Source organism: Biomphalaria glabrata, chromosome 16, assembly GCF_947242115.1.
Source record: "Biomphalaria glabrata chromosome 16, xgBioGlab47.1, whole genome shotgun sequence".
NCBI classification, from domain to species: Eukaryota; Metazoa; Mollusca; class Gastropoda; family Planorbidae; genus Biomphalaria; species Biomphalaria glabrata.
In genome coordinates this window covers 7,717,534-7,743,277 of record NC_074726.1, presented here as the reverse complement: position 1 = coordinate 7,743,277, position 25,744 = coordinate 7,717,534, and the positions used below count along the sequence as shown (strand labels likewise).

Below are 25,744 nucleotides of genomic sequence, written 5' to 3'. Positions count from 1 at the left end.
GGTGGATTAGGGAGGGGCATTCAAAGAGAATATGGTTTACGGTTTCAAAGGGGTGGGCGCAGTGTCTGCAAAGGGGGAGTTGTGTGGAGTTTATTTTGTTCAGGTGGTAATTTAATAGTGGTGTGTGTCCTGTTCTTAGTTGGAAAATTGTAGATTGTTCTTTGCGGGGGAGGAAGTTAATACTGTCCAGTTTGTTAGGCGTTGTCATTTCTTTGTACATGGCTCTGGCTGTGTTTCCTGATGCCCATTGGTTGAGCCACTCCTCATTGTGATTGTTGACTAACATTGACCTTAGGGTGAGGTAGTTAACAGGTCTATCTGGTTGTTCCATATATGAACCTGCCTTTGATAGCTTATCTGCCTTTTCATTTCCCATGATGCCAATGTTTCCAGGGATCCACTGTAGTGTGATATTGATTTTTAATTTTGATATCATCTGATGGATTATCACAATGAGTGTTGTCAACTCTCTTGGGCTGTTTGAGGTGCTGCTGTTAAGTGCTTGCAGAGTAGATTGGGAGTCTGTAAAGACAACAATATCTGATGGTGGTTGCACTCCTTCATATAATTTGTTTTCCACTGTCTGTAGTGCTATGGTAATTGCCAGCCTACACTAAAAACCCAGTTAATTAAAAGGATGTTGAATAGTTTTATTTGTACATAGCTTATATCAAGTTACTCCGTCTGTCTGTCTGGTCAAAATCTTGTACGCGTTATTTCTTCCACTGCTCATTGTCGGATCAAGTTAAAACATTTTGTTTTGCACAATTATTCATTGTCGATAACAACACATTAATCAATTTAAAAATCAACAACTATTTAATCATTTAGTTATTATTAAGTGATTTTGATTTGTATGGAAAATGTACTAAATAGGCGGCAAGCGACAGGTGACAATAATCACAAAAAGGTTAGGAATTAGGTACTACTTTAAAAATGTCCTACTTAAAATAGAGTAATTAAACGATATATTTTTCTTATGTACTTGAATGACAGTTCCGCCATCCACAATGGATTCTCGAATTCAGACTCAAGCAACTTTCTTTTTTTTTTTAAATTGCTAAATTGTTTTTGAAAGGCAGCACGGAAACCTGCCAGATATCCCAAAAGTAAAGTAAAGGTCAAAGAAAATAACCAATAAGATAAAATACATGCATAGACTCGACAGATCAAACAATAATCCAGAATGCGTTATGTGAGCTGAGAATCGATGTTGACTTATGGGATGTCATAGCCCCAAAGCGCATTATGTGGACATCGATGTTGGCTACTTGGAAGACATGTTCCAAAATCGCACTATGTTTCAAGACCGCACTATGTTCCTAGATCGCACTACGCCGAGAGAGACAGTGTCAAAGATAACTATTGACAGCGAAAAAGCATTGGTCTCAGCTCTAAAAAAAGAGTGAGCCAACGAAAAAAATTCTTCGACATTGTCTAGTTTATGTATTTTATGTATTTTAAAATCTTTCACAGTAATCTCAATTTTTTTAATTGTCGTTCTTGTGTGTGTGTGTGTGTTGGTTACCTTCTAATGTGCCTCATTTCTTCATTTTTATTTGTCTTCTTTTTCTTTGTGTCTTCATTTTATAACTTAAATAACATAAACCCGATCTTTAAAACATAAAATTTAAAGTTTTTTTACTAGCTTATGTTTACAATTTAACCTGAAATTGCCAAATATTTAACTGGCTCAAAAATACATAGACATTTTAAAGTTTCAAGACTGTTTTTTTTTTTTTGTTAAAGATTCAACGATCAATAAATCAATCTGAAGAAAGATTTTCCGAAACATAGTATTTATGTTTAAAAATCAAACGAACTTGACCACTTAGCCAGAATGAAAAATGGACGCGAAAATGGGAAATTATTATGAGCAGAAAAGGCAATTAGAAATGTGAATTCATTTTTACAAGGCTTCACCCTGGAGGATAACAAAAGTGTAAGCCGCCAAAAAACAAACCCCAAACCTCAATAAAGAATTAACGATTCACAAAATGTGAGCTATTTATCAAATGTAAAACAGTTATTATTTAAAAACAACTTCCATTAAGAATTCGTAGAAATGTTTTGGTCTCACTTCGCTATTTACTTAATAATAAATAATCTTTATTATCCTTAAGGGAATTTGTCTTACACCAATTACATTACACAAAAGAAAATTTTATATCTAAAGAAAACTTAGTAAACAATGGCATTACCATTGGCATAATCTACACACGATAAGGTTATATCAGTTAGTTTCTATTTAATGTTCTGATTGCCAGGGGAACAAAAGAGTTTTATTCCTTGAAACTCATTTTCTTTCGCAACCCCCACCCCCCTTCCATTTTTTAATGAAAATTAAGAAGTAGAAGAATATAATATTCACAATGCAAGATAAAAGAAAAAAAAAAGCAAGAGCACTCAATTTTTTTTTTTAAATGGTGACATGGTGTCGACTTTGTGATGGTTTCAGGATAAAATCGACAATACAAAAACGTGTCTTACTCTTTATTTAATTAATATTTTTACTATTCAAAATATTATCAAAGATTTCGTTATGCATTTTGTTTTCGCTCAATACATTTAATATTTGAGTTGCTTTTTATGTAAATATCAATGTTTTCATACATATATTATATATTATATAGACTGGAAAACTGAAACAATGATAATGATCAAATCACAAACCTATATATATATATATATATATATATATATATATATATATATATATATATATATATATAAGATAATATTGTTATTTTCTAATTGTAAGTGAAGTCGCCCCAAATTGATCTTTTCTGTCTTAGAAAAGTAATGATCATTAGTTTTCAAAGTTTAGAAATAATGCAACATTTTACGGATTTGAAATAGAATGGGCTAATAATCACAGAACTAAATATTCACGTTTACTGTTAGTTTCCATTTAGATAATGTATCGAAAATCCTAGATCAAAATAATTCAAGACTGTTGATTTTAATCATCGTATGTACATTTAAATAGATTGATTACCTAGATCTTTCTAGATTATGTATCAAAAATTTGCAAAATAATAATTATGAGACTAAGTACTCTTATATTCGATGTTTAATTACTAGATCTGCATCTAAACATTGAATTATATGTTACATAGGTTAGGGTTATAGAAAGAAGAAAAACGTTACTTTTAGAACTACTTTACAAAACAACGCCCTGTTTCATCTTTTTAAAACGTTTTTCACGACATTTTTTGTTTCCTTGTCCAGTCTGGGTATAAATATATGTGTGTGGTATTTCTATAACCATTGGTCTCAATTTCTCTCTCCTTTTATTATGACGTCATCAAAAAATGGTGCCCATCTCAATTCTGACTATCAATCTGGTTGAATCAATTGACGAAACCAATGCAAATAAAGCGTGCAAAGAATGAACTATTTACATGACATAAAAGCAAGTGATACGTAAGGCTAAGTGGCATAAACACTTTTGCTAATGAGCTGAAAGGGCTTGAGTTCGAATCCAGATGATAGCTAGCGTACATTTTTAATTATTTTATATATATTTTATACATACATTTATAACATAAGTATAACATAAATACCTGCAGTAGCGACAGCACAGCGAGTCTTTGTATTGTGGACAGATAGAACTTTGTGAGTACATAACACAGTCAACTGATCGATCGCCATACTCACAACCTACAAAACAAAGAAAATTTTTAGCAAACTAGCGGACATCAATGTTGACTACTTGGAAGACATAGCCCTTGACCTGTCTATGTGTGGTGAGATGGTGACCAAAAAAGTTATGGAAAGTGAAGAAGCATTGGCCACAGCTCTGGAAGAATAGCGTGCAAAACAAAACAAAAAAACAAAAACAAAACAAGCCAAACGTAAAAATTACTTTAAAAAAAAATCTTAAGGGGAAGAACTCGTCCTTAAAACTTTATCTATCACTAATGTACAAGTTATTTCCCTTACTGGATATAATAAAAAAAACACACAAAAAACCAATAAATAATTAACGAATTAAGCATTTTTGTTTATTGATTCATGTCTTATTAGGTTCAATATTTAATTGTTAAAAGTATCAACTTGATCGCAGAATGCGTGAGTGAAAAATAGCGTTAAGAATTATTTAACCCAACAAATTTAGCCATATCTTTAAACATCGATATAATAGTTTCCCCTTGTTGCTATTAAAAAAATAATGAATTACTAGTAATGTAATATCTGTACGGTCACTGTATTTTATTTATTCATGTCTTGTCTATGTCCATGAATAATTGTGCTATCCGAGAATGGGTGTACACGTGTACACAAATTTTACCAGACAGACAGAAAAAGTGAGTTAATATAAGTTTTGTAAAAAAAAAAAAATGGCTGGTTCCTCTACCATCAGAGCAAAGCCACCTTCACTTGCGTTATAATGTTGAAGGAAGTGACTCTTCATAGTAGGGGTCTACAGTTTCATGAAAAGACCAACTACTCTGGAATTTTCTATTTTCTTCATGCTGATTCAAACTCTGTGGTCAAGCCGGAAGTGCTAAGGGATTAAAACATCAACCGTTTACTGTTGCCATTGCATTATCTTGGGACACACATTTGAGACACATAGGAAAGTTAATATAGAATACAGGCGCAGACGACGCAAAGAAGACTTAAATAAACCGCCGGCGGACAAAGGCTTCGTCTGCCAGAGATGCGGAAGAATATGCAGATCCCAACAGGGTTTGCATAGTCATGTGAAACTCTGCACTCATCCTTAAATCTTCGCAATCGGAGACGTTGCCATTATATTGTTATCTTTAAATGTCTTCAAAATGAAATTTAAAATTAGAAGCGCTTTCATTCAGTGGTGTAGCAAGTACCCGTTGGTCCGGGTTCTAGAATATTTCCCCTTTTTTTTCCCCCCTTTATTTTAAGAAATCACGATGAACATTATCAGTAATAACTAGGGGTGCACCGGATAGTACTTTTGATATTCGGCCGGAGCCAAATATTGCCGAATAGTAAAACATTATATTCGGCCGGAGACGGAGCCGAATACCTAAGTATCTTATAAAAAGCTTGTGTTGCTGAATATTTTATGAAACTGTTAAAATAGCATACCTATATTGGTTGGTATTTTTTTTCCTTTTATTTACCTTATTGTTTTAAACTATGTTACTGATTCATTTATTCAAGCTTAACAGTAATTATAAACAGATAGGCCTATCACAGATTAATCTGTGTAGCATGAGCGTGTCTGTGTGTATGTGTGAAACCACCAACTGTAAAGGCTTTGTGTGGGAGGGTCATTGTAAAATATGTTAGTACATATTGAACTAGTTACTATATAAATATCTCATAAGTAAAGTGCAATCTGCCTTGTATAGTAGAATTTAGATGTATGTGTTCATGAATTTCAGACCAACAACTGGTCATCAGACTTGTAATTTAAAGTCCAAAAACCGCTTCTGGTTTTGGCTTCATGGGCTTAATACTGATAGTAGCTGCTAGTTAATAGTAATAATATTAGTGTAGTAGATCAATTATTTATTGTTTTAGATAAATCCATTTGCAGTAAACGATATTTTATTACCTATTATAACTATTTATAGCTTGAACCTTAGATGTTGCGAAGCATAGATCATCCACACCCTCCCTACCAAACAAACCCAACATAAATAGACAGTGTGTTCGACTGATTGTAACAACCTGGTCAGATAGACGTAGTGAGTCTACACATGTGGTCATAGTGTAGTGTGTATAGTTGATTGTGTTGACCATCACGCGTTTTTTTTTCCTTGGCATACCTAACAGTGTTGAGTGGTCAGACGTAAAAGATAACACATTGGCATGGTCAGTCAAGCATATAGATAAATTAAACCCGTGAACTAGTTACAGAGGTCAAGGGTTTTTTAACACTCCAGCATATTATTTCTTTGTTTCCTAAATCCAACTGCGGGACTATTGTTCAATTAATTTATGCGATTTTAAATTTTACTGTAAGGTTTTACCGTTATTTATTATGTCAAAAGAATTAAACAATGAAATTTGCTTTCTTTCTGAAGGTTTTAATACAAAGCAAAAAATAGAAACACGCAAACAAGTACATATTTGTTTTATTTACTTTTTTTTTAAAGGTTCTTCAGCTTTGTGGTAGGGCCACATGACACATCTTAGATTTACCGTCAATATTGTAGGATCATGTATACAGTTTTATCAAGACTGGTCAAATGGTTTTGATCTTTATCTGGACATACTTAATGATACACCCATACATACATATACACTTTGGTTTCTTATAGTTATAATGTTTTTTTTGTTTGGTGTAATGCACAAATTGTAAGACAAATTTCCATATGGATAATAAAGATTATTATTATTATTATTATATTATAAGCCTTACAATTAATTATATATATATGTAATTAAGTTGATTAGGCAGTGATGCTCAACCTTCTTTGGCCATGGTCTCCAACACATTTGTCACAGGCGACATCACCCATTGAAATCGTAAAGTCAAATGGAACTGATTGTTTGCGGTTTCATTCTACGAAGAGGCCGGAGAGCGTCGATGGCCTGATTTGGGCATAACTGGATTTACAATTTTACTTCTACCATGTTATGTTTACCTGAGTTTTGCAATGTAGTGTTATGTTTACCTGACCTTTTCAGTCTCATGTAATGTTCGCTGACCGTTTCAGACTATTGTTATAATTACTGATCTTTCCAGTATAATTGTATGTTTAACTGACCTTTTCAATCTAACGTTATGTTTACTTTTTTTTTTCCCGTTTGATGTTTATGTTTACCCGACCGGTCCTGTTTAATTTTTATATTTACTGACCTTTTCAGTTTAATTGTTATATTTACTGACCTTTTCAGTTTAATTGTTATATTTACTGACCTTTTCAGTTTAATTTTTATATTTACTGACCTTTTCAGTTTAATTGTTAATATTTACTGACCTTTTCCGTTTAATTTTTATATTTACTGACCTTTTCAGTTTAATTGTTATATTTACTGACCTTTTCAGTTTAAATTTTCTATTTACTGATCTTTTCAGTTTAATTTTTATATTTACTGACCTTTTCAGTTTAATTTTTATATTTACTGACCTTTTCAGCCTAATATTGTCGACAATGTCTTGGGCTCAGCACCGTGAAAAGGACCAGCGATTGGCATGGTTGACTGATGGTTCACTGGTCATGATGTAGTCTGAAGCTGAGCACCCATGTTCATATCCTAGTCTTTAAAACATCTCATTGTTAGTCAAAAAGGTTATATATATATATATATATATATATATATATATATATATATATATATATATATATATATATATATATATATATGATATAAAGTAAAAAATAAAAACAAGGTTACAAAGACAATTTGTGTGGAACACAAACTCAAAACGGCCCCCGACAAAGTGGTCCACCCAGGCAGTTAAAAAATGGAAGGTTTCAATATTTTCAGAAATAATATCGGAATGCAATACATCAAAGGCCAATAACAGAGAAGAAAGGAGAAAGAAGTTTGACAGATCTTGTGTGCTGCCCCAACGGTCCAGCAGACCAACGAATATGTGAAAGTGAAGGTTAAGTTAGATGTGAACCTGGCCTAACCGATTTCATATAATGACAGAGAAGAAAGGAGAAAAAAGTTTGGCAGATCTTGTGTGCTGCCCCCAACGGTCCAGCAGACCAAGGGATAAGTGAATATGAAGGTGAAGTTAGATGTGAAACTGGCTAACTGATTTCACTTATGATATGTATTTAGAGTAATTTTGTGTATTAATCTCGAGACAAAAAAAGTAGAGAGAACTAGACAGGAAATACTACATGTTAAGGGACGCTAGGGAGAAAGTAAGATAGAGACGCTTGGAGAGAAGACTCGACGACCATTTTCTCTTGTAAATAAACGTTTTAAAGATTTGAAGAGCCTATCTTAGTTATTTCAAGAGCCGAGCAGCTGTGGGAACTCGCATGTGATGGCAAACTTCTGATTGGAGCATAACACACTATATAATAAGACACTACAAGCGTACACAAGGCTTAGGATGACTAATAAAGAGTTACTCCGTATACGCATCAGTGGGTGTCTACTGTCCTCGCGAGACCTACTTCACAATATGAACGCACCGTTTCAGGTGTTGCCTGGTATTACGTAGTATTAAACATATTTTTTTATGTCATTTAATTCTTCTGTGTTGGCTGTGAACTTGTAAACCCCTGCAGGATATCTACAAGAATGTACACAGCACGCTAGAAAATACTTAGGCCTTCTAAAACTACATTTACAGTCAGTAACACATGTGTATGAGACACAGCAGTGCTTTCATTGTGTTGTCAAATCCACTGCCCCAAACACACAGTGTACAATGTGTTTTCTGTTTTGGAAATAAGAAAAAGTGTGTTCAAAAACAGTTAAAGATGTATAAAAATATTTCTAATCATTCAATTCTTAAATTTTTTTGAAAGAATTTAAGGTAAGTATTGAGGTGGCTGAGTGGTATAGTGCTTATTCTCCAAAATGATGGATCTCGAGTTCAAATTCCGGTGAAGATGGAATTTTGAATTTTGGGATTTTTAAAGACAACTCTGAGTCTAACCAATTCTAATAAATACCTGACACCGTCGGGAAAGTAAAAGCTTATGTTTGTTGTGTGGCCACATAGCCCCCTTTATAGATTTTCGTCTGAGGCTTATAACAAATTTAACTACGTGAATGATACAAAATTCCATACTAATTGATATACTTAATATAAGCTTTGTTTTTAAGTATTTTTTTAATATTTTTCTTGTTTTTTTTCCAACAGAAGATGAACAGGGGAAGACTCAAAACTGAAGACGAGTGTTGCATCAAAGAAAATTATATTTATCTTAAAGATAATATTGAAGCTAAAGAGCTTGTGGATTATCTCTTTCAGAACAGTGTTATTTCAGAGAATGATAAGGAAGAGATTCAATGTGGAAAAACAAAATATGACAGAAACGAATGTTTACTGAAAAAGATCTTAAATTCCGGTCCAAATGAAGCGTTTAGTATTTTCTTGAATGCATTAAAGGAATATTTTACACCGACTCATAGTCATTTGGAGAAATGGCTTCTTGAGCACAATGATAGTGCCTGTAAGTGTATCATTATTTATAACTGGTTGATAAGTGTTACGTTAAATATCTAATTTAATGTAATTCTGATTTAGATATTTTTGTGTTTAACTTTTGAAACAAGAATATATGATATAAAAACATTATTTTTTTAAAGTGTAATGAAAGCAGCTGGAAAGATGTTCACCTGCAGCTTCTCTCTTAGCCTGTTGGAACGTTGGAGCCCCACACGAGATTTGTTGACAGTCTTTTTCCATTTATTTTGTCTACCGCAATGGATACAATCTCTTTCAATGAGAGACAAGACACATCCATTCTTTTATGCTGTCTTCCCTTCGCTTTCTCTGTCTGCCTCTTCTTCTTTTTCCTGGTGCTGTTCCCCAAAGAAAGGTCTTTGCGAGCCCCGAGGACCATGTGGTTTTAGTGTGCGTTTTGTAGTAGTTGGAAGGTCATCGTGGATGTCCGATCGCTGTACTACCGGTAATCCGGTCTCTAATCTCTTCGTTTGTTATGCGGTCTTTGCATGCGAAGTAACTGTATTCACTTAAATGCGATTTACCTTTAATATCCTTACTTTACCTTGGCTGTTGAATCGTTGACATACTTTTGAGGTGAGAGCTGACACAATTTGTCTGGCATAATCTCTCAAAAATTTGATGAATACTTCACTTCAATTCACATGGCTACGCAGACCCAACGGCAACCTACATATACTATGTCATCAATTACGCAGACAAAGTCTTTTATCAAACAGAAGTTGATTTGAACTTCATTTTTTGATGTCTTTGTTTGTCTTTGATTTTTTTCTTTTTGGCCTCCAATGTGTATCCTGCGCCCTTTGTAAAGAGTCCAGTCTATCTAGTAAATACGTGTATTTTTGTCTCAAGTTGTTTCTTCGAAGTACGAATGTGATAGAAAATGTTGGATATCCTTTAGACCAGGGGTGGGCGAATTACGGAACGCGAGCCACATGCGGCCGGCCAGAGTGTTTTATGCGGCCCGCGGACACCTACAGAATTCAGGTGTACCCAAAGAATAAATATTTTAGAAAATGCAAATATATTAAAATCAAATAATTTTAACTATCTTCTTATCACATATGATGAAGAGGCTAAAGAAACATTGTCTCTGCGCATGTCATTCTAACAAGGTTAAAGTGAACGAAGATTTCGCTTTTTTGCAATATTTCTAAATATATCGTCAAAGACACACACTCAGGCCAATATTTATTCAATGCTATGAAGAACTGTGTTGAAAGTGTTAGGTTGGCTTGAAGCAAGAAGGCAAGTGTAACAACTGATGGAGCCCGTGCTTTAACTGAGAAAAACAGTTTTTTAAATTAAATTAAAGAACAATACCCCAAATATAAATTCTACACGGGAAAGGTTGCACGAAGTTGCATTAAATATCAAACAAAATATTGACCCAATTATCTCAGCGATTAAACGAATTAGAGATAGGGGACTTAACCACAGGCAGTTCCGAGAAGTAGTTGAAGATGTGGAAACAAAACATTCCGATGTTCGGTATCACAGTAGTGTCCCCTGGCTTAGCATGGGCAAGGTATTGAGAAAAATATTGGATCTCAAGGAAAAAATTGTTATGTTCCTTGAAGGACTTTGGATGTGACTTTGTTACCAATATTTCTAATGAAGAGTGGAAAACAGACTTCATGTTTTTCATCGCAATTATTGCAGTGGGTTGTTTACATATGAAATGTATTTGTATGTTTTCAAACAAAACTTTTCTGTTTCTTCTGGCTAGAAAGTGAAAACAGCAACAGGTTTTATCATTTTCCTTTACTGAAAGATGTCACATATATATATATATGCGGCCCCCATTCCTATTTTTTTTTATGCTGCCCCCGATTGAAAAAGGTTGCCCACCCCTGCTTTATACAATTATCTTATCTTATCTCATATAATACAGACGTTACTTCAAAAAAGAAGATGATTACATCCTACGCGTCATGCATTTAGTCATGCATATTAACCAATGACTTAAATTCTGCCAAGTCACTGGTTTTCCTGGCTAGCTCAGGCAACCCATTCCATGCTCTAATAGCGCTAGGGAAGAAGGAGTATTTGTACAAATTTGTCCTAGCATATGGGACGAGGAATGTGCCTCTATCTTTGTGTCTTTCAGAGTATTTTATCAAATTTTGTTTTTGTATTTGAAGATTATGGTTCAGTGTTTTATGCATAATTGCTACTTTACTTTTGCGTCTTCTATCCTGAAGACTTTCTAAATTTAGTGATTTTACTAAAGGTGTTACTCTAGTTAAATGTGAATATTCGTTTGTTATAGGGGTGCACCGGATAGTACTATTTGATATCCGGCCGGGGCCGGATATGACCGGATAGTAAAATTTGATATTCGGCCGGGGCCGGAGCCGGATACCTAAGTGTCTTGTTAATAGCTTGTGTTGCTGAACATTTTACGAAACTCTTAAATAACATACCTATATTGGTTGGTTTTATTTTTTTCCTTTTATATACGTTATTGTGTTAAACTCTGTTACTGATTGATTTATTCAAGCTTAACAGTATTTCTAAAAATCTGTATAGCATGAGTGTGCCTGTGTGTATGTACGATGCCACCAACTGTAAAGGATGTGTGTAGGAAGGTCAATGTAAATAATGTTAGTATATATTTAACTAGTTACAAATGTAAATCTCATTTATAAGTAAAGTGCAATCTGCCTTGTATAGTTGTCGGATGTATGTGTTCATGAATTTCAGACCATCAACTTGGTCAGATATACCTAATGAGCCTACACATGTAGTCCTAGTGTAGTGTGTATAGTTGTTTGTGTTAACCATCAAGCATTGTTTTTTTCTTGAGCATACGCACGCAATAGAGTTGAGTGTCAGTCAAAAAAGATAACACATTGGCATGGTCAGTCAAGCATATAGATAACTTATACCCGTCCACTAGTTAGAGGTCAAGGGTTGTTGTTTTTTTTTTACGCTCCAGCATATTTGTTTGCTAGATCTAACTGCGGTACTATTATTCAATTTATTTTATGCGATTTTAAAATTTACTGTAAGGTTTTCCGTTATTTATTAAGTCAAAAGAATTAAACAATGAAATTAGCTTTCTTTCTAAAGGTTTTAATACAAGGCAAAAAAATACACACACGCAAACATGCACATCTTTGTTTTATTTTATTGTGCAAAGAACGTACGTAAGAAACATGAAATGCAAAGAACGTATGTTAGAAACATCTTCCTTAATTATTACTTATTAATTATTTTATTCGTGGTTTCAGTAACTGTTACAAAAGGGATGGATGTCAGGTGTGTAAAAGTTCTGTGTAGCTAAAGGTCACTCGTTTAGATGCGTGTGATCTTTAGTCCAGCTTACAAATTGAGATTTGTGTTCAAGTAACTCGGCACACTTGAAAAGGTGTGGCCTCTAGCCCAACCACGTGATTAAGATTTTTCTCCAAATAAGCAAACTCTTTGTCCGGATACCCGTGTAGATGTTTGGCTGTCCACCCCCCCCCCAACTAAGTAAACATAGTTCCCTCGTGTGACCTCTAGAGAGCGCTTACGTCCATCGTATCTGACTTGGGGTCACCTGTCAATCAATGAACTCAATGTGATGAACTAAACAAATAAAAGGGGGAGGGAGTTGTTCATCTGGAAATATACCTGGTTACCTTATAGGTGTGGCTCTTGTAGTCCAGCCCCCCTAATAAAGATTAACTACTAAGTAAACAAACTCAGTTCCCTCGAAAGGTGTGACCTCTAGAGAGTGTCAATACGCTGACATTAAACCTACGTCCATCGTATTTAACTTGTGGTCACCTACCTATAAAAAAAAACTCAATGTGATGGACTAAACAAATAAAAGGGGTGGGAGTTGTTCATTTCTACCTCTGGAGATATACCCGCACAGCTAGACAGACGTCTGGTCAGCATGGCGTAGTCAAGGAATGTAGCATTTTAACATGTTAACTAACCTACTCAAAGGTCAAGACAAATTGAAAAACGTGCCAGCCATTGCTGCTCTGTATGTAAAGCGCATTTATGATGTTATAAAGTTTCATTTCTATTTATATTAAGTTATTAACACGCCTTGTCTTTATAATAAACGATGTTTGGTGCATATTCATAATGGCTCTATTTTTAAGCACATTATTTTGTTTTAATATAAACATTAATACATTCTACAACAGACATTAATGGAACGAGGTCCACTTTATGCATATTAAATAGGTGTATTTTTTACTATCCGGTTTACTATCCGGTAGTGATATCCGACCGGAGCCGAATAGCACCGGATAGTAAAAAATGCCGGATATTCGGCAGAAGCCGGAGCCGGAGCGACTATCCGGTGCACCCCTAGTTTGTTATGAATCTCACTGCTCTATTTTGTGTCTGTTCCAGTTTCTTAATGTTTTCTTGAGTTGAGGGGTTCCAAACAGATGACGCATATTCTATTATTGAATCATTTGTAGATCTAAATAGCATGTGTTTCACTTCTCTTCATCCTCTCTCTGGCACATAGATGAGTATAACGACACTCAATGGGGTCTCGAGTTCAATATCATGTCTTGAGCTGAGTTTTGTTTGCTAAGAGCTTAACGGCATCAAGGAAAATTTATCTAGATACTTCCGCCACTCAACACCGTAACCGTAGACTTCGGACACACTGAACCTATTATAGCAAAATAATAATTTAAAAAAAAAAAAGCTTATCTAAAAGGGAAGAACTCCGCACTTCTATCAATTTCCTTTATTCGGCATAAAACAAAGCAATTAATTACCAATAATTAAATGTCTAATGTGGTACTTTTGTTTATTGATTATTATTTTTTTAGGTACCATAAATCCTTGTTTAAATTGTCAACTTCATCGGATAATGCGTGAGGGAGAAATAGCGTTGACAATTATTTAAGGGGATTAAACTCAACAAATGTAGCCATAGCTGTGAATACTGAAGGATTAGTTTCTCTTGTTGGTAGCAAACAAAATAGTTAATAACCAGTAACTAATTGACTAATTGGTCATTTTTGTTGTGTATTAATTTATGTCTTGTTAATAGTTTTGAGAAGTTTCAACTTGATCCGAGAATGGGTATGGGAGAAATAACACCTACACACTTTTTACAAGACAGACAGACAGCCAGAGTGATTCAATATAACCACAGCTTCGAATTCGTATAACACATTCATAAACCCAGACTAGCAGGTACATTGTTATATCTATTTGTAATGTTAGGGTGTCTGACATACAGATAAGGATTGTCAATGTTCCAATACACGTGTCGATACAATACATTAATATGATATTACACACAAGGATCTTAAAAGCTAAAGATTGATCACTATTTAAAGAGATTAAGCTAAAATTGCGTTGTTCCGAGTAGCGTAGCTTTATATCACTATTACTTATTTAAACCCTTTAGATATTTTTTTTTTTTTTTTTTTTTCTTTCTTCTTTTTTTTTTTTTTTTTTTTCTTTCTTCTTTTTTTTTTTTCTTTCTTCTTTTTTTTTTTTTTTCTTTCTTCTTTTTTTTTCTTTTTTTTTTTTTTTTTTTTTTTTTTTCTCTTCTTTTTTTTTTTTTTTTTTTTTTTTTTTCTCTTCTTTTTTTTTTTTTTTTTTTTTTTTTTCTCTTCTTTTTTTTTTTTTTTTTTTTTTTTTTTTTTTAGGAAACCCTTTAGATAGTGTTGCTGTGTGTTGTGTGTGTACGCCGAGATAGGAATGACGTACAAAAAGCTTATGTGTTATTACGATCATGATTTAAAACTGGTGAGCGGCAATAGAATAACTAATAGCCCATTTATCTTATATAGGCTCGACTATGTTTGCAATAAAGAGTTCAGCATGACACAAAGCCAGCCTCTAATACAAATGCAGTTTCCAAGAGAAGCGAGACGCATGAGTGGGTTTGATGAATAGATGACGCAAGCATTCGAAAGAATGACTCTGCTATTTCTTGTCAATGTCATGTGTTAATACAGTATTTGTCGGTGATTGTAATTCAGTTTCCATAAATGGAGTCTAATAGACTCAATGTCCAATAGTTTGCACAGATCTTTGCGCAATGGAACAAACAAAAAAACAACAGAATTCCTCTTTAGAAAAACAAAATATTCCGATCCATGAAGTACAAATCGTGACAATATTGAGCTCACACTATATATCAAGCAGTAATACACTTTTAAATTTTAATTCAAATGTTGATTCACAAAAGTAGACTACGAGGTTGAAACTTATGAACTGAATGGACGTTGTCTCCCTTATTTATAAGCTCCGAATCTCTTTTTTAAATTGAAAGTTCTCTCTTTTTTTAAATTGAAAGTTCTCTCTTTTTTAAATTGAAAGTTCTCTCATTTTCAGTTACAGTAAACCGATGATCCACATTATTTACTTTTCTCTGTAGTAACTAGAAGCTACGAGAATACATTGTAAAACAAATGCCCTGATTACATTTTAATGGTAACCTTTACGGCACATTTCGCGGGAAAATGCTTCAGAATGAAATGAAAATTTGTATGTCTTTTTGAGGTGGGGATGAGGGTGTAAGATACAAATATAATAAGGCTTGTCTTGGAGACCGAAGATTAATGAGGAATGCAGTATTTCTCGCGGATACGCAGCCCCAGCTGTGACCTACATATCACTGGTGAATCCGCGGGGGGGGGGGGAGAGCGGTAGGGGCGATCGCAACCCCCACTCGGTCACAGCTTGCTAACAGAAACAATTACATATCTATATGATTAAAACGTGTTATTGGTGTTTTAACCGATCTTTATATTATGTCTGTCCCCTGTTGGCCGAATGGCGGGGGGGGGGGCGAATACCTCTACTGCCCTTCCCACCTAAACCCTTTGAGTGTGGGGTAAGGCGGTCCTTCTATTAGGGGAAATCATAGTTTGTGAACAAAATAGATCAATTAAAATATAGTTTTTATATTATGTCACTCCCCTTCTTGGCCGATTCGGTGGCGTAAAGGGGGGGGGGGGTTGACTGTATCTATTGCCCTCCTCACTCTATCCCTCTAATTAGTGTGGGGCGGTCATATTTTTATAGAAAAATCATATCATCATATCTATATAATATAAGCTACATATTGGTATGTGAACCCATTTGTATATTATGTCGCACCACACTCTGATCTCAAATTTTATTATTAGTAAATATAGAATAAAAATGAGACCCTATCGTTATGGTAGACTAGACCTGCGGGCAGTTTTGCAACAAATACTAGAAACCTGCCTTTTTTTTTAGCTACCTGGTTGATTTTGGCTGAGGCTTTTTTGAGTTTATGTTTCCGAACAAAATGTATTCGTAACAGTGTTTAATATTTATTTCAGCAATGTATAAATGTTTATCAAATGCTAGCAATAGCTTGGCGGCTATAGTTCCGCCCTTGAACTCAAAGGGATTGTCGGGATTGACGATAATTAATAAACATTAAAATAAATATATTGTTTCAATTACCTTATAGAAATATATTTGTAAAATTTATTATTAATTATTACTATGTATATTTGTTTTTTTGTCATACATTATTTATCATATTTTTAAAAAACTAATTATATGTTTTCAATTTCTATTTTAAAATTAGTAAGGAAATCAAAAGCAGACGACAACGTTGGGGATACATGGCCAGAAAATAGGTACAATATTATATATATAGATAGATAGATGTATCATACGCACACTTCATACACTTCGTTCATACATGTTTTAGTTAATAGTGCTATAGTAGGACTATGTTTCTTAGCTACCTACGTCCTATTTATGTATTTACACTATTATAGCACTGATGTTCAAGATATCGAGATAGATGGACCCAAAGGATCGAATAACTTGGTAAGAAATTTAAAAAAAAACATTTCAGAAATAAATATCGAAATATTGATTAAAATGCTAGAATTAAAATAAGAGGTTGTATAATTATTAATAGAATTAAATTCCTTTTTTTTTCATAAAAAAAAATCTACTTTATAGTAAATATGTAATAAAGAATTTATACGGAACTTACAAAAATAAAAATGTTTTAGCGGACACTGGCTGTAATGAAGGTATTTTTTGTCTCTTTTCAAGCCACTTCTTCAAGGAGGGTGGACGCTGATCTCGAATACTACTGTAACGATTTTTCTAGAAATTTAACAGTTGATGTATATCGCTGATAAAAGATTTACTAGCTCGTCTGCCACACGTGGAAAATTCTAGTTTGACCGTTATAATTTTTCAAAGTAAATAAATAAATGTAAATTTGGCTAGAGACTTACAAATCTATCTAGGTCTAGAGCCAACAGGGCTAATTACCTTAATTATACGATAACAGTAAATTCAATTTTATTTACGTTTATAAGCGTTTTTTATATTTTTACAAAATCGAATATACATCACATCGACATTCCAGATCTGAAAGTAGATCTAGACTAGATATTAAGAGCTCTAAACATAACTTAAGTATGTATTTTCCGCTGGTCGATTCAGAAAATGCGGGAAGTTTCACTTCAAGGCCATCCAACAGCTGACGGTGTCACGGGTTCGATATCCGAATTGAGTTAAATTATTATTTTTTAATTGTCTTTAAAAAATATATTTTAATATTTTTCTTGTTTTTCTTTAACATAATTTCGTGCAAATGTCTGGAACTTCTAACTACTGTATATTTATTGTACTCTATAGGATTTCAGCATTTCTTCCTTGATTGAAATTGAAGATGAAGACTTGAAGGAATTGCCCAAGGAGAAAGTAGAGATGTACCTCAGGACTTTGTTCATAGCGCTGGAAGAAACTCCAACAGCTAAAAACGACACAGAAAGTGTATCTGAAATCCTAAGATTATTGTGTTACAACGAACACGCTATTCTAATTATAGAAGTACTAAGTGACCAAATGTATTTGATAGGTAAGCAATTAAGTATTTCTTTTTGTCTTTGCGCCTGTATTTAAAAAGAGTTTTTCTTTGGGTCTCAAATGTTTGTCTTTCAGCCTTTGTGAAAGCTCTCCAATTATCTCGTTCAGAGGTCATCTACTGCCAGCTACTTTCCTTTATGCCAGTGAGGGCGAAAAAGGCGCCTAAGTTGATCTTTATAGCGCTTACGTGGGGCACTTCTGTTACTCCCTCCTTTTTAATTTCGGGATCATTGGACGCCTCTGAGTCCACCCAGCTCTAATGGGTACCTGACATTAGTTGAAAAAAAGTAAAGGTGTTTATCGTTGTGCTGGCCACTTGACACCCTCGTTAACCGTAACGGATGACCTTCACATCATCTGACCTGTAGATTGCAAGGTCTAAAAGGGGAACTTTACTTTTGTAAACATTTTGTTTCATTTCTTGCCACTTGTTTCCTTCTTTCTTTCAGAGAACATAACCGAACTGTGCATTGATTGGATTGAAGAAGCCTTGGATCTTAAAAAGAAAGACTCCATGAAAGTCCCAGTCAGTGTATTAAATCTACTCGTGGCACTGGAGGTGCTCTTCTCAAGCGATTTACAAATCTTGAGAAAAAAAGAGAATGAAGGCCAACCGCTAAGTCCTTGCACGAACGAGGTAAAAGAAGCAAAACATGAAATCATTTGTTTAAAAAATATGATTATAAAAGGGAAATAACTCCATATTTGCTACTTTATCTCTCGACAATGTAGAAGTTATTTCCCTTTTCCCTAACAAAATTAATAATTAACAATAATGTTAGGTACCCAAAAAAAAATTTCCTTATAATTTCAAGCTGATCTGGGTGTGGGAGAAATAACGTGTGCAAACTTTTTACCAGTCAGACAGATAAACAGACATACAGACAGACAGAGATAGTTGATATAAGATTTGTAAAAATAAAACAACTACTTGCAACTCTAATTCTATTACAAGTATTATCTTCTATTACAAGTATTATCGTACGTTTGATGGAAAGTATGTATTACCTTATTCATGTCTACTTTGCATAATCTCTGTTTCAGCTTGAGAAAAAAATGTTCAAATTGTTTGCCTCAGTGATGACAGCGAGTATCAATCCAGCCATCCAAGAGAAGGTAAAAAAAAAACATTAACTAAAGCTACATGTATTTTTTTTTAATTTAAGAAACACTTTGAATTTTATTTTTTTTACAAGGCTTATGTATCAACTTTGTCTGTATGGTTGAAATGTTTTTACTGACTGAAATTGTGCATGGCATTTCATGAATCAATAAAAAAAAAAATTGCCAATAATTTAATCGATTAGTGTCAACCGCATGCCAGATGGTATATATGCTGATCTTGTGGAGGGAGTAAGACCCAAGGGCCGCCCAAGACTAACATATAGAGTCTGCAAGCGAGACATGAGAGCCACAGACATCAACGAAAGTATGTGGGAAGACATAGCCAAAGACCGGAGTGCATGGAGACAGACTTTGCGTGCTGGGACGATCATCGCTGAGAGCAAAAGAAACGAAGCGACCTTAATCAAGAGGAAAAAAAAGAAAGCTGCGCTGTCCGCCAGCTCTGAATCAGATGTATACACATGCATGAATTGTGGCAAAATCTGCCGCTCTAGAATTGGCTTGATAAGCCACACCAGGTTCTACCCCGTCTCAAGACTAAACCAAAAAGCAGTGACTCATTTGGGCGCATCCATTGCCTTTCGAAACAAAAGGAGCCATACATGTATTAAACATGTAGTACTAAGAGAATGAATATTAAAAAGCAGGAGAAAGTGACATTGCTATAATGCTGATCATTAACATATCACGTGACGTGGATGGATGCCTGGTCGTGCGGTTTGCGCGCTGGACTGTCGTTCAGATTTATCGATGGTCCAGGGTTCAAACCCTGCCCACTCCCATCCCCCGTCATCCTGCGGGAGGTGTGGACTAGGAAGTAATTATCTTCAACTCTGAAGGAACATCCGAAACATGTAAAACATTTTAGTGTAATAGTAATTAATTTGGATTCATATAGAAGTAAACTTAGAACTATTGAGATATGGCAGCAAGTGGTAAATTCTTTCACTAAAGATGAACTTTGTTTATATATATATATACTAGCCTGGCATTACCCGCGGCCTGCGGGTCTAAGTTTGTGTTTACTAATGTAGTGGATTGGATTTAGATGTATGTTAAACTTAGCTAATGATCATTTCATGTGATTTCTCTTTCGCTACGAAAATAAAATTAGTTTTGCGAAAATGGGTTTAACCGAAGTCGATACATTCATATCTATTAAAAACGAAAAGAGCGATAGCTTTGTTAAATGAATGGGATTATAAAGTGAACAATTAAGCGAAATAATTTTTAGTACGCGATTCATGAATGAATATAGATCTAGGCCTATCTCTACTCGGCTTCGCAGCTTTTGTAAACGAATGTAGTCTCTTAAAAATAATGCTTTAGAAAACCAAATTTGAATGTTTATTTGATCGAAATATGAAATGAATGGACTATAATTAGTATGTTCATGTGTTAAAGTATAAAACTATCTGTGCGAAGAGAAGTTTTATCATCTTAGAGTTGAATTAGAGTTTTAGATCTAGGGATGGGATTATAAAGTAAACAATTAAACAATTAATTTTTAGTAAGTGATTCAGTACGGTATTGTCTAATGAAAGAATGTTTGTCAGGAAATCTGCAGTCACAGATATAACGAACTAATTAATTCAAAAAATGCTTTTGAAACACAAAATTGAAGGTTAATTTTATTATATAATAAAATCAATGGATCTTCTTTTGTATTATCATGTGTCAAAGTAAAAAACTATCTGCGCAAAGTGTATTTCTAAAAATTAGATCTAGGTCTAAATCCTTTCGATCAACATTGTAGACATGGCCTAGATCCATAAAATACTATAGCTGTAATAGAGTCGGACAACTTTATTTTTTTTTAGGGTCTTAAGTTTGTTTTAGGGCTACAATACATACACTAAGGTCTAAGTTGGTACCTAAGAAACAATCCTGCCAAGTTTTATCAAGATTGGTCAAGCGGTTTTGATGTCTATAAGTAACATACATACACCTCACATTCTACTTTATAGTATACTAGCCTGGCATTACCCGCGGCCTGCGGGTCTAAGTTTGTGTTTACTAATGTAGTGGATTGGATTTAGATGTATGTAAAACTTAGCTAATGATCCTTTCACGTTATTTCTCGTTCGCTACAAAAATAAAATTAGTTTTGCGAAAATGGGTTTACCCGAAGTCGATACATTCTTATCTATTAAAAACGAAAAGAGCGATAGCTTTGTTAAATAAATGGGATTATAAAGTGAACAATAAAACGAAATAATTTTTAGTACGCGATTCATGAATGAATATAGATCTAGGCCTTTAACTCGGCTTCGCAGCTTTCGTAGATGAATGTAGCTTTAGAAAACCAAATTTGAATGTTTATTTGATCAAAATATGAAATGAATGGACTTTAATTAATATGTTTATGTGTTAAAGTATAAAACTATCTGTGCGAAGTGAAGTTTTATCATCTTAGAGTTTTAGATCTAGGGATGGGATTATAAAGTAAACAATTAAACGAATTAATATTTAGTACGCGATTCATTACTGAATTGTCTAATGAAAGAATGTTCGTTAGGAAATCTGTAATCACAGATATAAGTAACTAATTAATGTAAAAAATGCTTTTGAAACACAACATTGAAGGTTAATTTTATTATATAATGAAATCAATGGATCTTCTTTTGTCTTTTCATGTGTCAAAGTAAAAAACTATCTGCGCAAAGTGTATTTCTAAAAATTAGATCTAGGTCTAAATCCTTTCGATCAACATTGTAGACATGGCCTAGATCCATAAAATACTATAGCTGTAATAGAGTCGGACAACTTTATTTTTTTTTAGGGTCTTAAGTTTGTTTTAGGGCTACAATACATACACTACGGTCTAAGTTGGTACCCAAGGAACATTCCTGCCTAGTTTTATCAAGATTGGTCAAGCGGTTTTGATGTCTAAAAGTAACATACATACATACATACATACATACATACCCCTCACATTCTACTTTATAATATAGACTAGACATATGTTACCCGCGACCCGCGGGTCTTTATTTGCGCATTACTGTCGATATAGTCACTGAGAGTGTTTTGTAAACAATTAAACGAAATAATAATGTAATAAGTAAAGCGAATGTGTCAATGTAAAAATAGTGTGAATGAAGCTATTAAATCAAAATAGCTAATAGGCTTAATTAAATCCATTTTTTTTTTCAAATTAAAACATTTGCTTGTAGGCCTACATATATTTGATTAAAATTTGAGATGAATAGACTAAATTTTGTATGTTCATGTGTATAAAGTATAAAGTAGATCTTGAGGTAGACGTAGATCTAAATCTACACTAATCTAGAGTTCTGTGCTGCGCATGCGTGAACTTTTTTTCATGAATGAATATAGGCCTATCTCAACACGGCTACGCAGCTTTAGCGAACAGCGAACGAATGTATTAAAAATGCTTTAGAAAAACAAATTTGAATGTTAATTTGATTAAAATATCAAATGAATGGACAATAATTAGTATGTTTATGTGTTAAAGCATAAAACTATCTTTGCGAAAAGAAGTTTTATCATCTTAGAGTTCAGTAAGAGTTTTAGACCTAGGCCTAGGAATAGACTCAGACCTCAGAAGAGAGATGTGTTAATGTGTAACCATTTGGTAATGTCTAATGAAAGAATGTTCGCCAGGAAATCTGTAGTCACAGATATCAGGAATTAATTTATGTAAAAAATGCTTTTGGATAATCTAGTGGATTGGATTTAGATGTATGTTAAACGTAGCTAATGATCCTTTCACGTTATTTCTGTTTCGCTACGAAAATAAAATTAGTTTTGAGAAAATGGGTTTACCCGAAGGAAGTCGATACATTCTTATCTATTAAAAACGAAAAGAGCGATAGCTTTGTTAAATGAATGGGATTATAAAGTGAATAATTAAACGAAATAATGTTTAGTACGCGATTCATGAATGAATATAGATCTAGGCCTATCTCAACTCGGCTTCGCAGCTTTCGTAAACGAATGTAGCTTTAGAAAACCAAATTTGAATGTTTATTTGATCAAAATATGAAATGAATGGACTTTAATTAATATGTTTATGTGTTAAAGTATAAAACTATCTGTTCGAAGAGAAGTTTTATCATCTTAGAGTTGAATTAGAGTTTTAGATCTAGGGATGGGATTATAAAGTAAACAATTAAACGAATTAATATTTAGTACGCGATTCATTACGGAATTGTCTAATGAAAGAATGTTCGTCAGGAAATCTGTAATCACAGATATAAGGAACTAATTAATGTAAAAAATGCTTTTGAAACACAAAATTGAAGGTTAATTTTATTATATAATGAAATCAATGGATCTTCTTTTGTATTTTCATGTGTCAAAGTAAAAATGTCTATAAGTAACATACATACATACATACATACATACTCCACACATTCTACTTTATAATATAGATATATATTTACTTGCAAACCAATCGCAGCAACAGACATCGAAGGGATTGAGCCATTTGAAGAAAAAAGAGGACAACCCTTTCTCCATTTAAACTCTTTGGCTTTGAGATAATGACCACTTGTATTTCGTTGTTTTTTAATTTCATACATTAATTTTTTTTTTACTATTCTTCAGAAATATGAAATATGGGAAACTATAAAAAAAAAATTCTTTGTAGTTAATAGCACACTTAGGAGAAACTATTACATATTACTGAGCTTGCTTCATGACATTCTCTCTAGATTGTGAGACTAATTTATAGTCAGAACTAGAATTTGAGCTTTACCGCTCAGCCACCGCGGCTAAATAATATTTAATTTTGTTTAAAAGAAATTGTCATCTTATGTTTCTAATAAAGTGAAATGAAATTGCATCTGTATTTGTATTTCTAAACTAAAACAAATTCTTATTGGTTTTGTTTTACGTTCCGGAATTTTCTTTATAATTGTTATTTCTTCCAGTCCAAGAATAAAATACGAAACTGTAAAATACCAAAAGACTGAAAAGAATTTGAGCGATATGTAGAAATATGACTGTATTGAAATGGGTATAGAATGAAATTAATAAGAACATAAAACTAAAATGTTATTTAACCTTGGTTAGGCCAATAATAGAATATGCATCCTCTGTTTGGGACCCCTCAACTCAAGAAAACATTAAGAAACTGGAACAGACACAAAATAGAGCAGTGAGATTCATAACAAACGAATATTCACATTTGACTAGAGTAACACCTTTTGTAAAATCTCTAAATTTAGAAAGCCTTCAGGACAGAAAACTCAAAAGTAAAGTAGTAATTATACATAAAACACTGAACCATAATCTACAAATACAAAAACAAACTTTAATAAAATACTCTGAAAGACACAAAGATAAAGGCACACTCTTCCTTCCATATGCTAGGACAAATTTGTGCAAATGCTCTTTCTTCCCTAGCGCTATTAGAGCATGGAATGGGTTACCTGAGCTAGTCCGGAAAACCAATGACTTAGCAGAATTTAAGTCATTGGTTAATATGCATGACTGAATGCATGACGCGTAGGACGTAATAATCTTCTTTTTTTGAAGTTACGTCTGTATTATATAAGATAAGATAAGACTAAACAACACAATGTGTTCTTTTTTTACAAGGAAATGACTGACATAAAGAAGAAGTGTTTCATCATCATCTTTTATTTGGTGAAAGACAAAAGGATGTGGGAACGCAAATGTTCATTGAATGAAATCCAGCAGGTATGTTAGAAAGTCTTTCTTTTAAATTTACTTTATGACTACGCACCGAATTGTGGGGATAACAGATCATGGGCGTAGCCAGGGGGGGGGGGGTTGGGGTTCAACCCCTCCCCCCCGAAATGAAATCCCCCCCAGGGGGGGGGGTCGGAATTTAGTGAATGATTTTTTGCTTTGATTTTGTTTATTTTAGGTGAGATTTTAATACTAAACCATCACTTGCCCCAGCACAACCAATGGGGTTTTGATTTTAAAAAACCCTACCAGGGTATTTTGAGTTTAAAACCCCCTACCAGGGTGGTTCGAGTATAAAAACCCCTAAGAGGAGTTTTGAGTTTAAAACCCCCTACTAGGGGTTTTGCGTTTTAAACCCCCTACTTGGGGTTTTTTGCAGTTAACTCCCCCTCTTGAATAAAACAAAACACAAAAAAATGCAAACGAAAATCCCCTAATTCCAAGAGCACAGTTAAGGGAGATTTTGATTTTAAGACCCCCTCCAAAATTTACGATAAACCCCCTCTTCAATATAAAAAAAAAGCTAATTACGCACTCAAAATGTTATGAGCGTAGCTAAATGGTTTTGTGTTTAAACCCCACTTCAGCAGGGTTTGAAGGTAAAAAATACCTCTTTAATAATAAAAACAAAGCAAATTATACACTCAAAATGTTATGAGTGTAGCCAAAGGGGTTTTGAGTTTAAGCACCCCTCCAGTGGAGTTTGAAGCTAAAAAGTACCTTTTCAATATAAATAAAAGCAAATTACTCACTCTAAAATCTATGAGCGCAACCAAAGGAGTTTTGAGTTTAAACCCCCTGCCAGAGGGGTTTGAGGCTAAAAAATACATCTTCAGTGTAAGAAAAAAGCAAATTACGAACTCAAAATGCTATGAGCGTTGTCAAAAGAATTTGAGTTTAAACCCCCATTTAGATTGGTTTAATGCTAAAAAATACCTCTTCAATAGAAAAAAAAAGCCAATTACACACTAAAATTATTTGAGCGTA

General features: G+C 33.8%; 1 protein-coding gene across 4 annotated transcripts in view; it reads left to right on the top strand.

Annotated features, from left to right (window-relative positions):
• Positions 1-8,139: 8,139 nt before the first annotated feature.
• Positions 8,140-25,744, top strand: part of LOC106050236 (uncharacterized) — a 38,940-nt gene continuing 21,335 nt past the window's right edge. Inside the window, exons 1-8 of one of the 4 annotated variants that reach the window (XM_056013934.1) lie at positions 8,140-8,443; positions 8,774-9,086; positions 16,647-16,698; positions 16,843-16,894; positions 17,723-17,945; positions 18,403-18,590; positions 18,998-19,069; positions 24,644-24,745. In XM_056013934.1, the coding sequence (XP_055869909.1) occupies positions 8,777-9,086; positions 16,647-16,698; positions 16,843-16,894; positions 17,723-17,945; positions 18,403-18,590; positions 18,998-19,069; positions 24,644-24,745 (999 nt within the window). In that variant the 5' untranslated portion in view covers positions 8,140-8,443; positions 8,774-8,776. Of the gene's footprint in view, positions 8,444-8,773; positions 9,087-16,646; positions 16,699-16,832; positions 16,895-17,722; positions 17,946-18,402; positions 18,591-18,997; positions 19,070-24,643; positions 24,746-25,744 lie in introns of those variants that run through there. The other 3 variants (XM_056013933.1, XM_056013936.1, XM_056013935.1) reach the window with 3 other exon arrangements.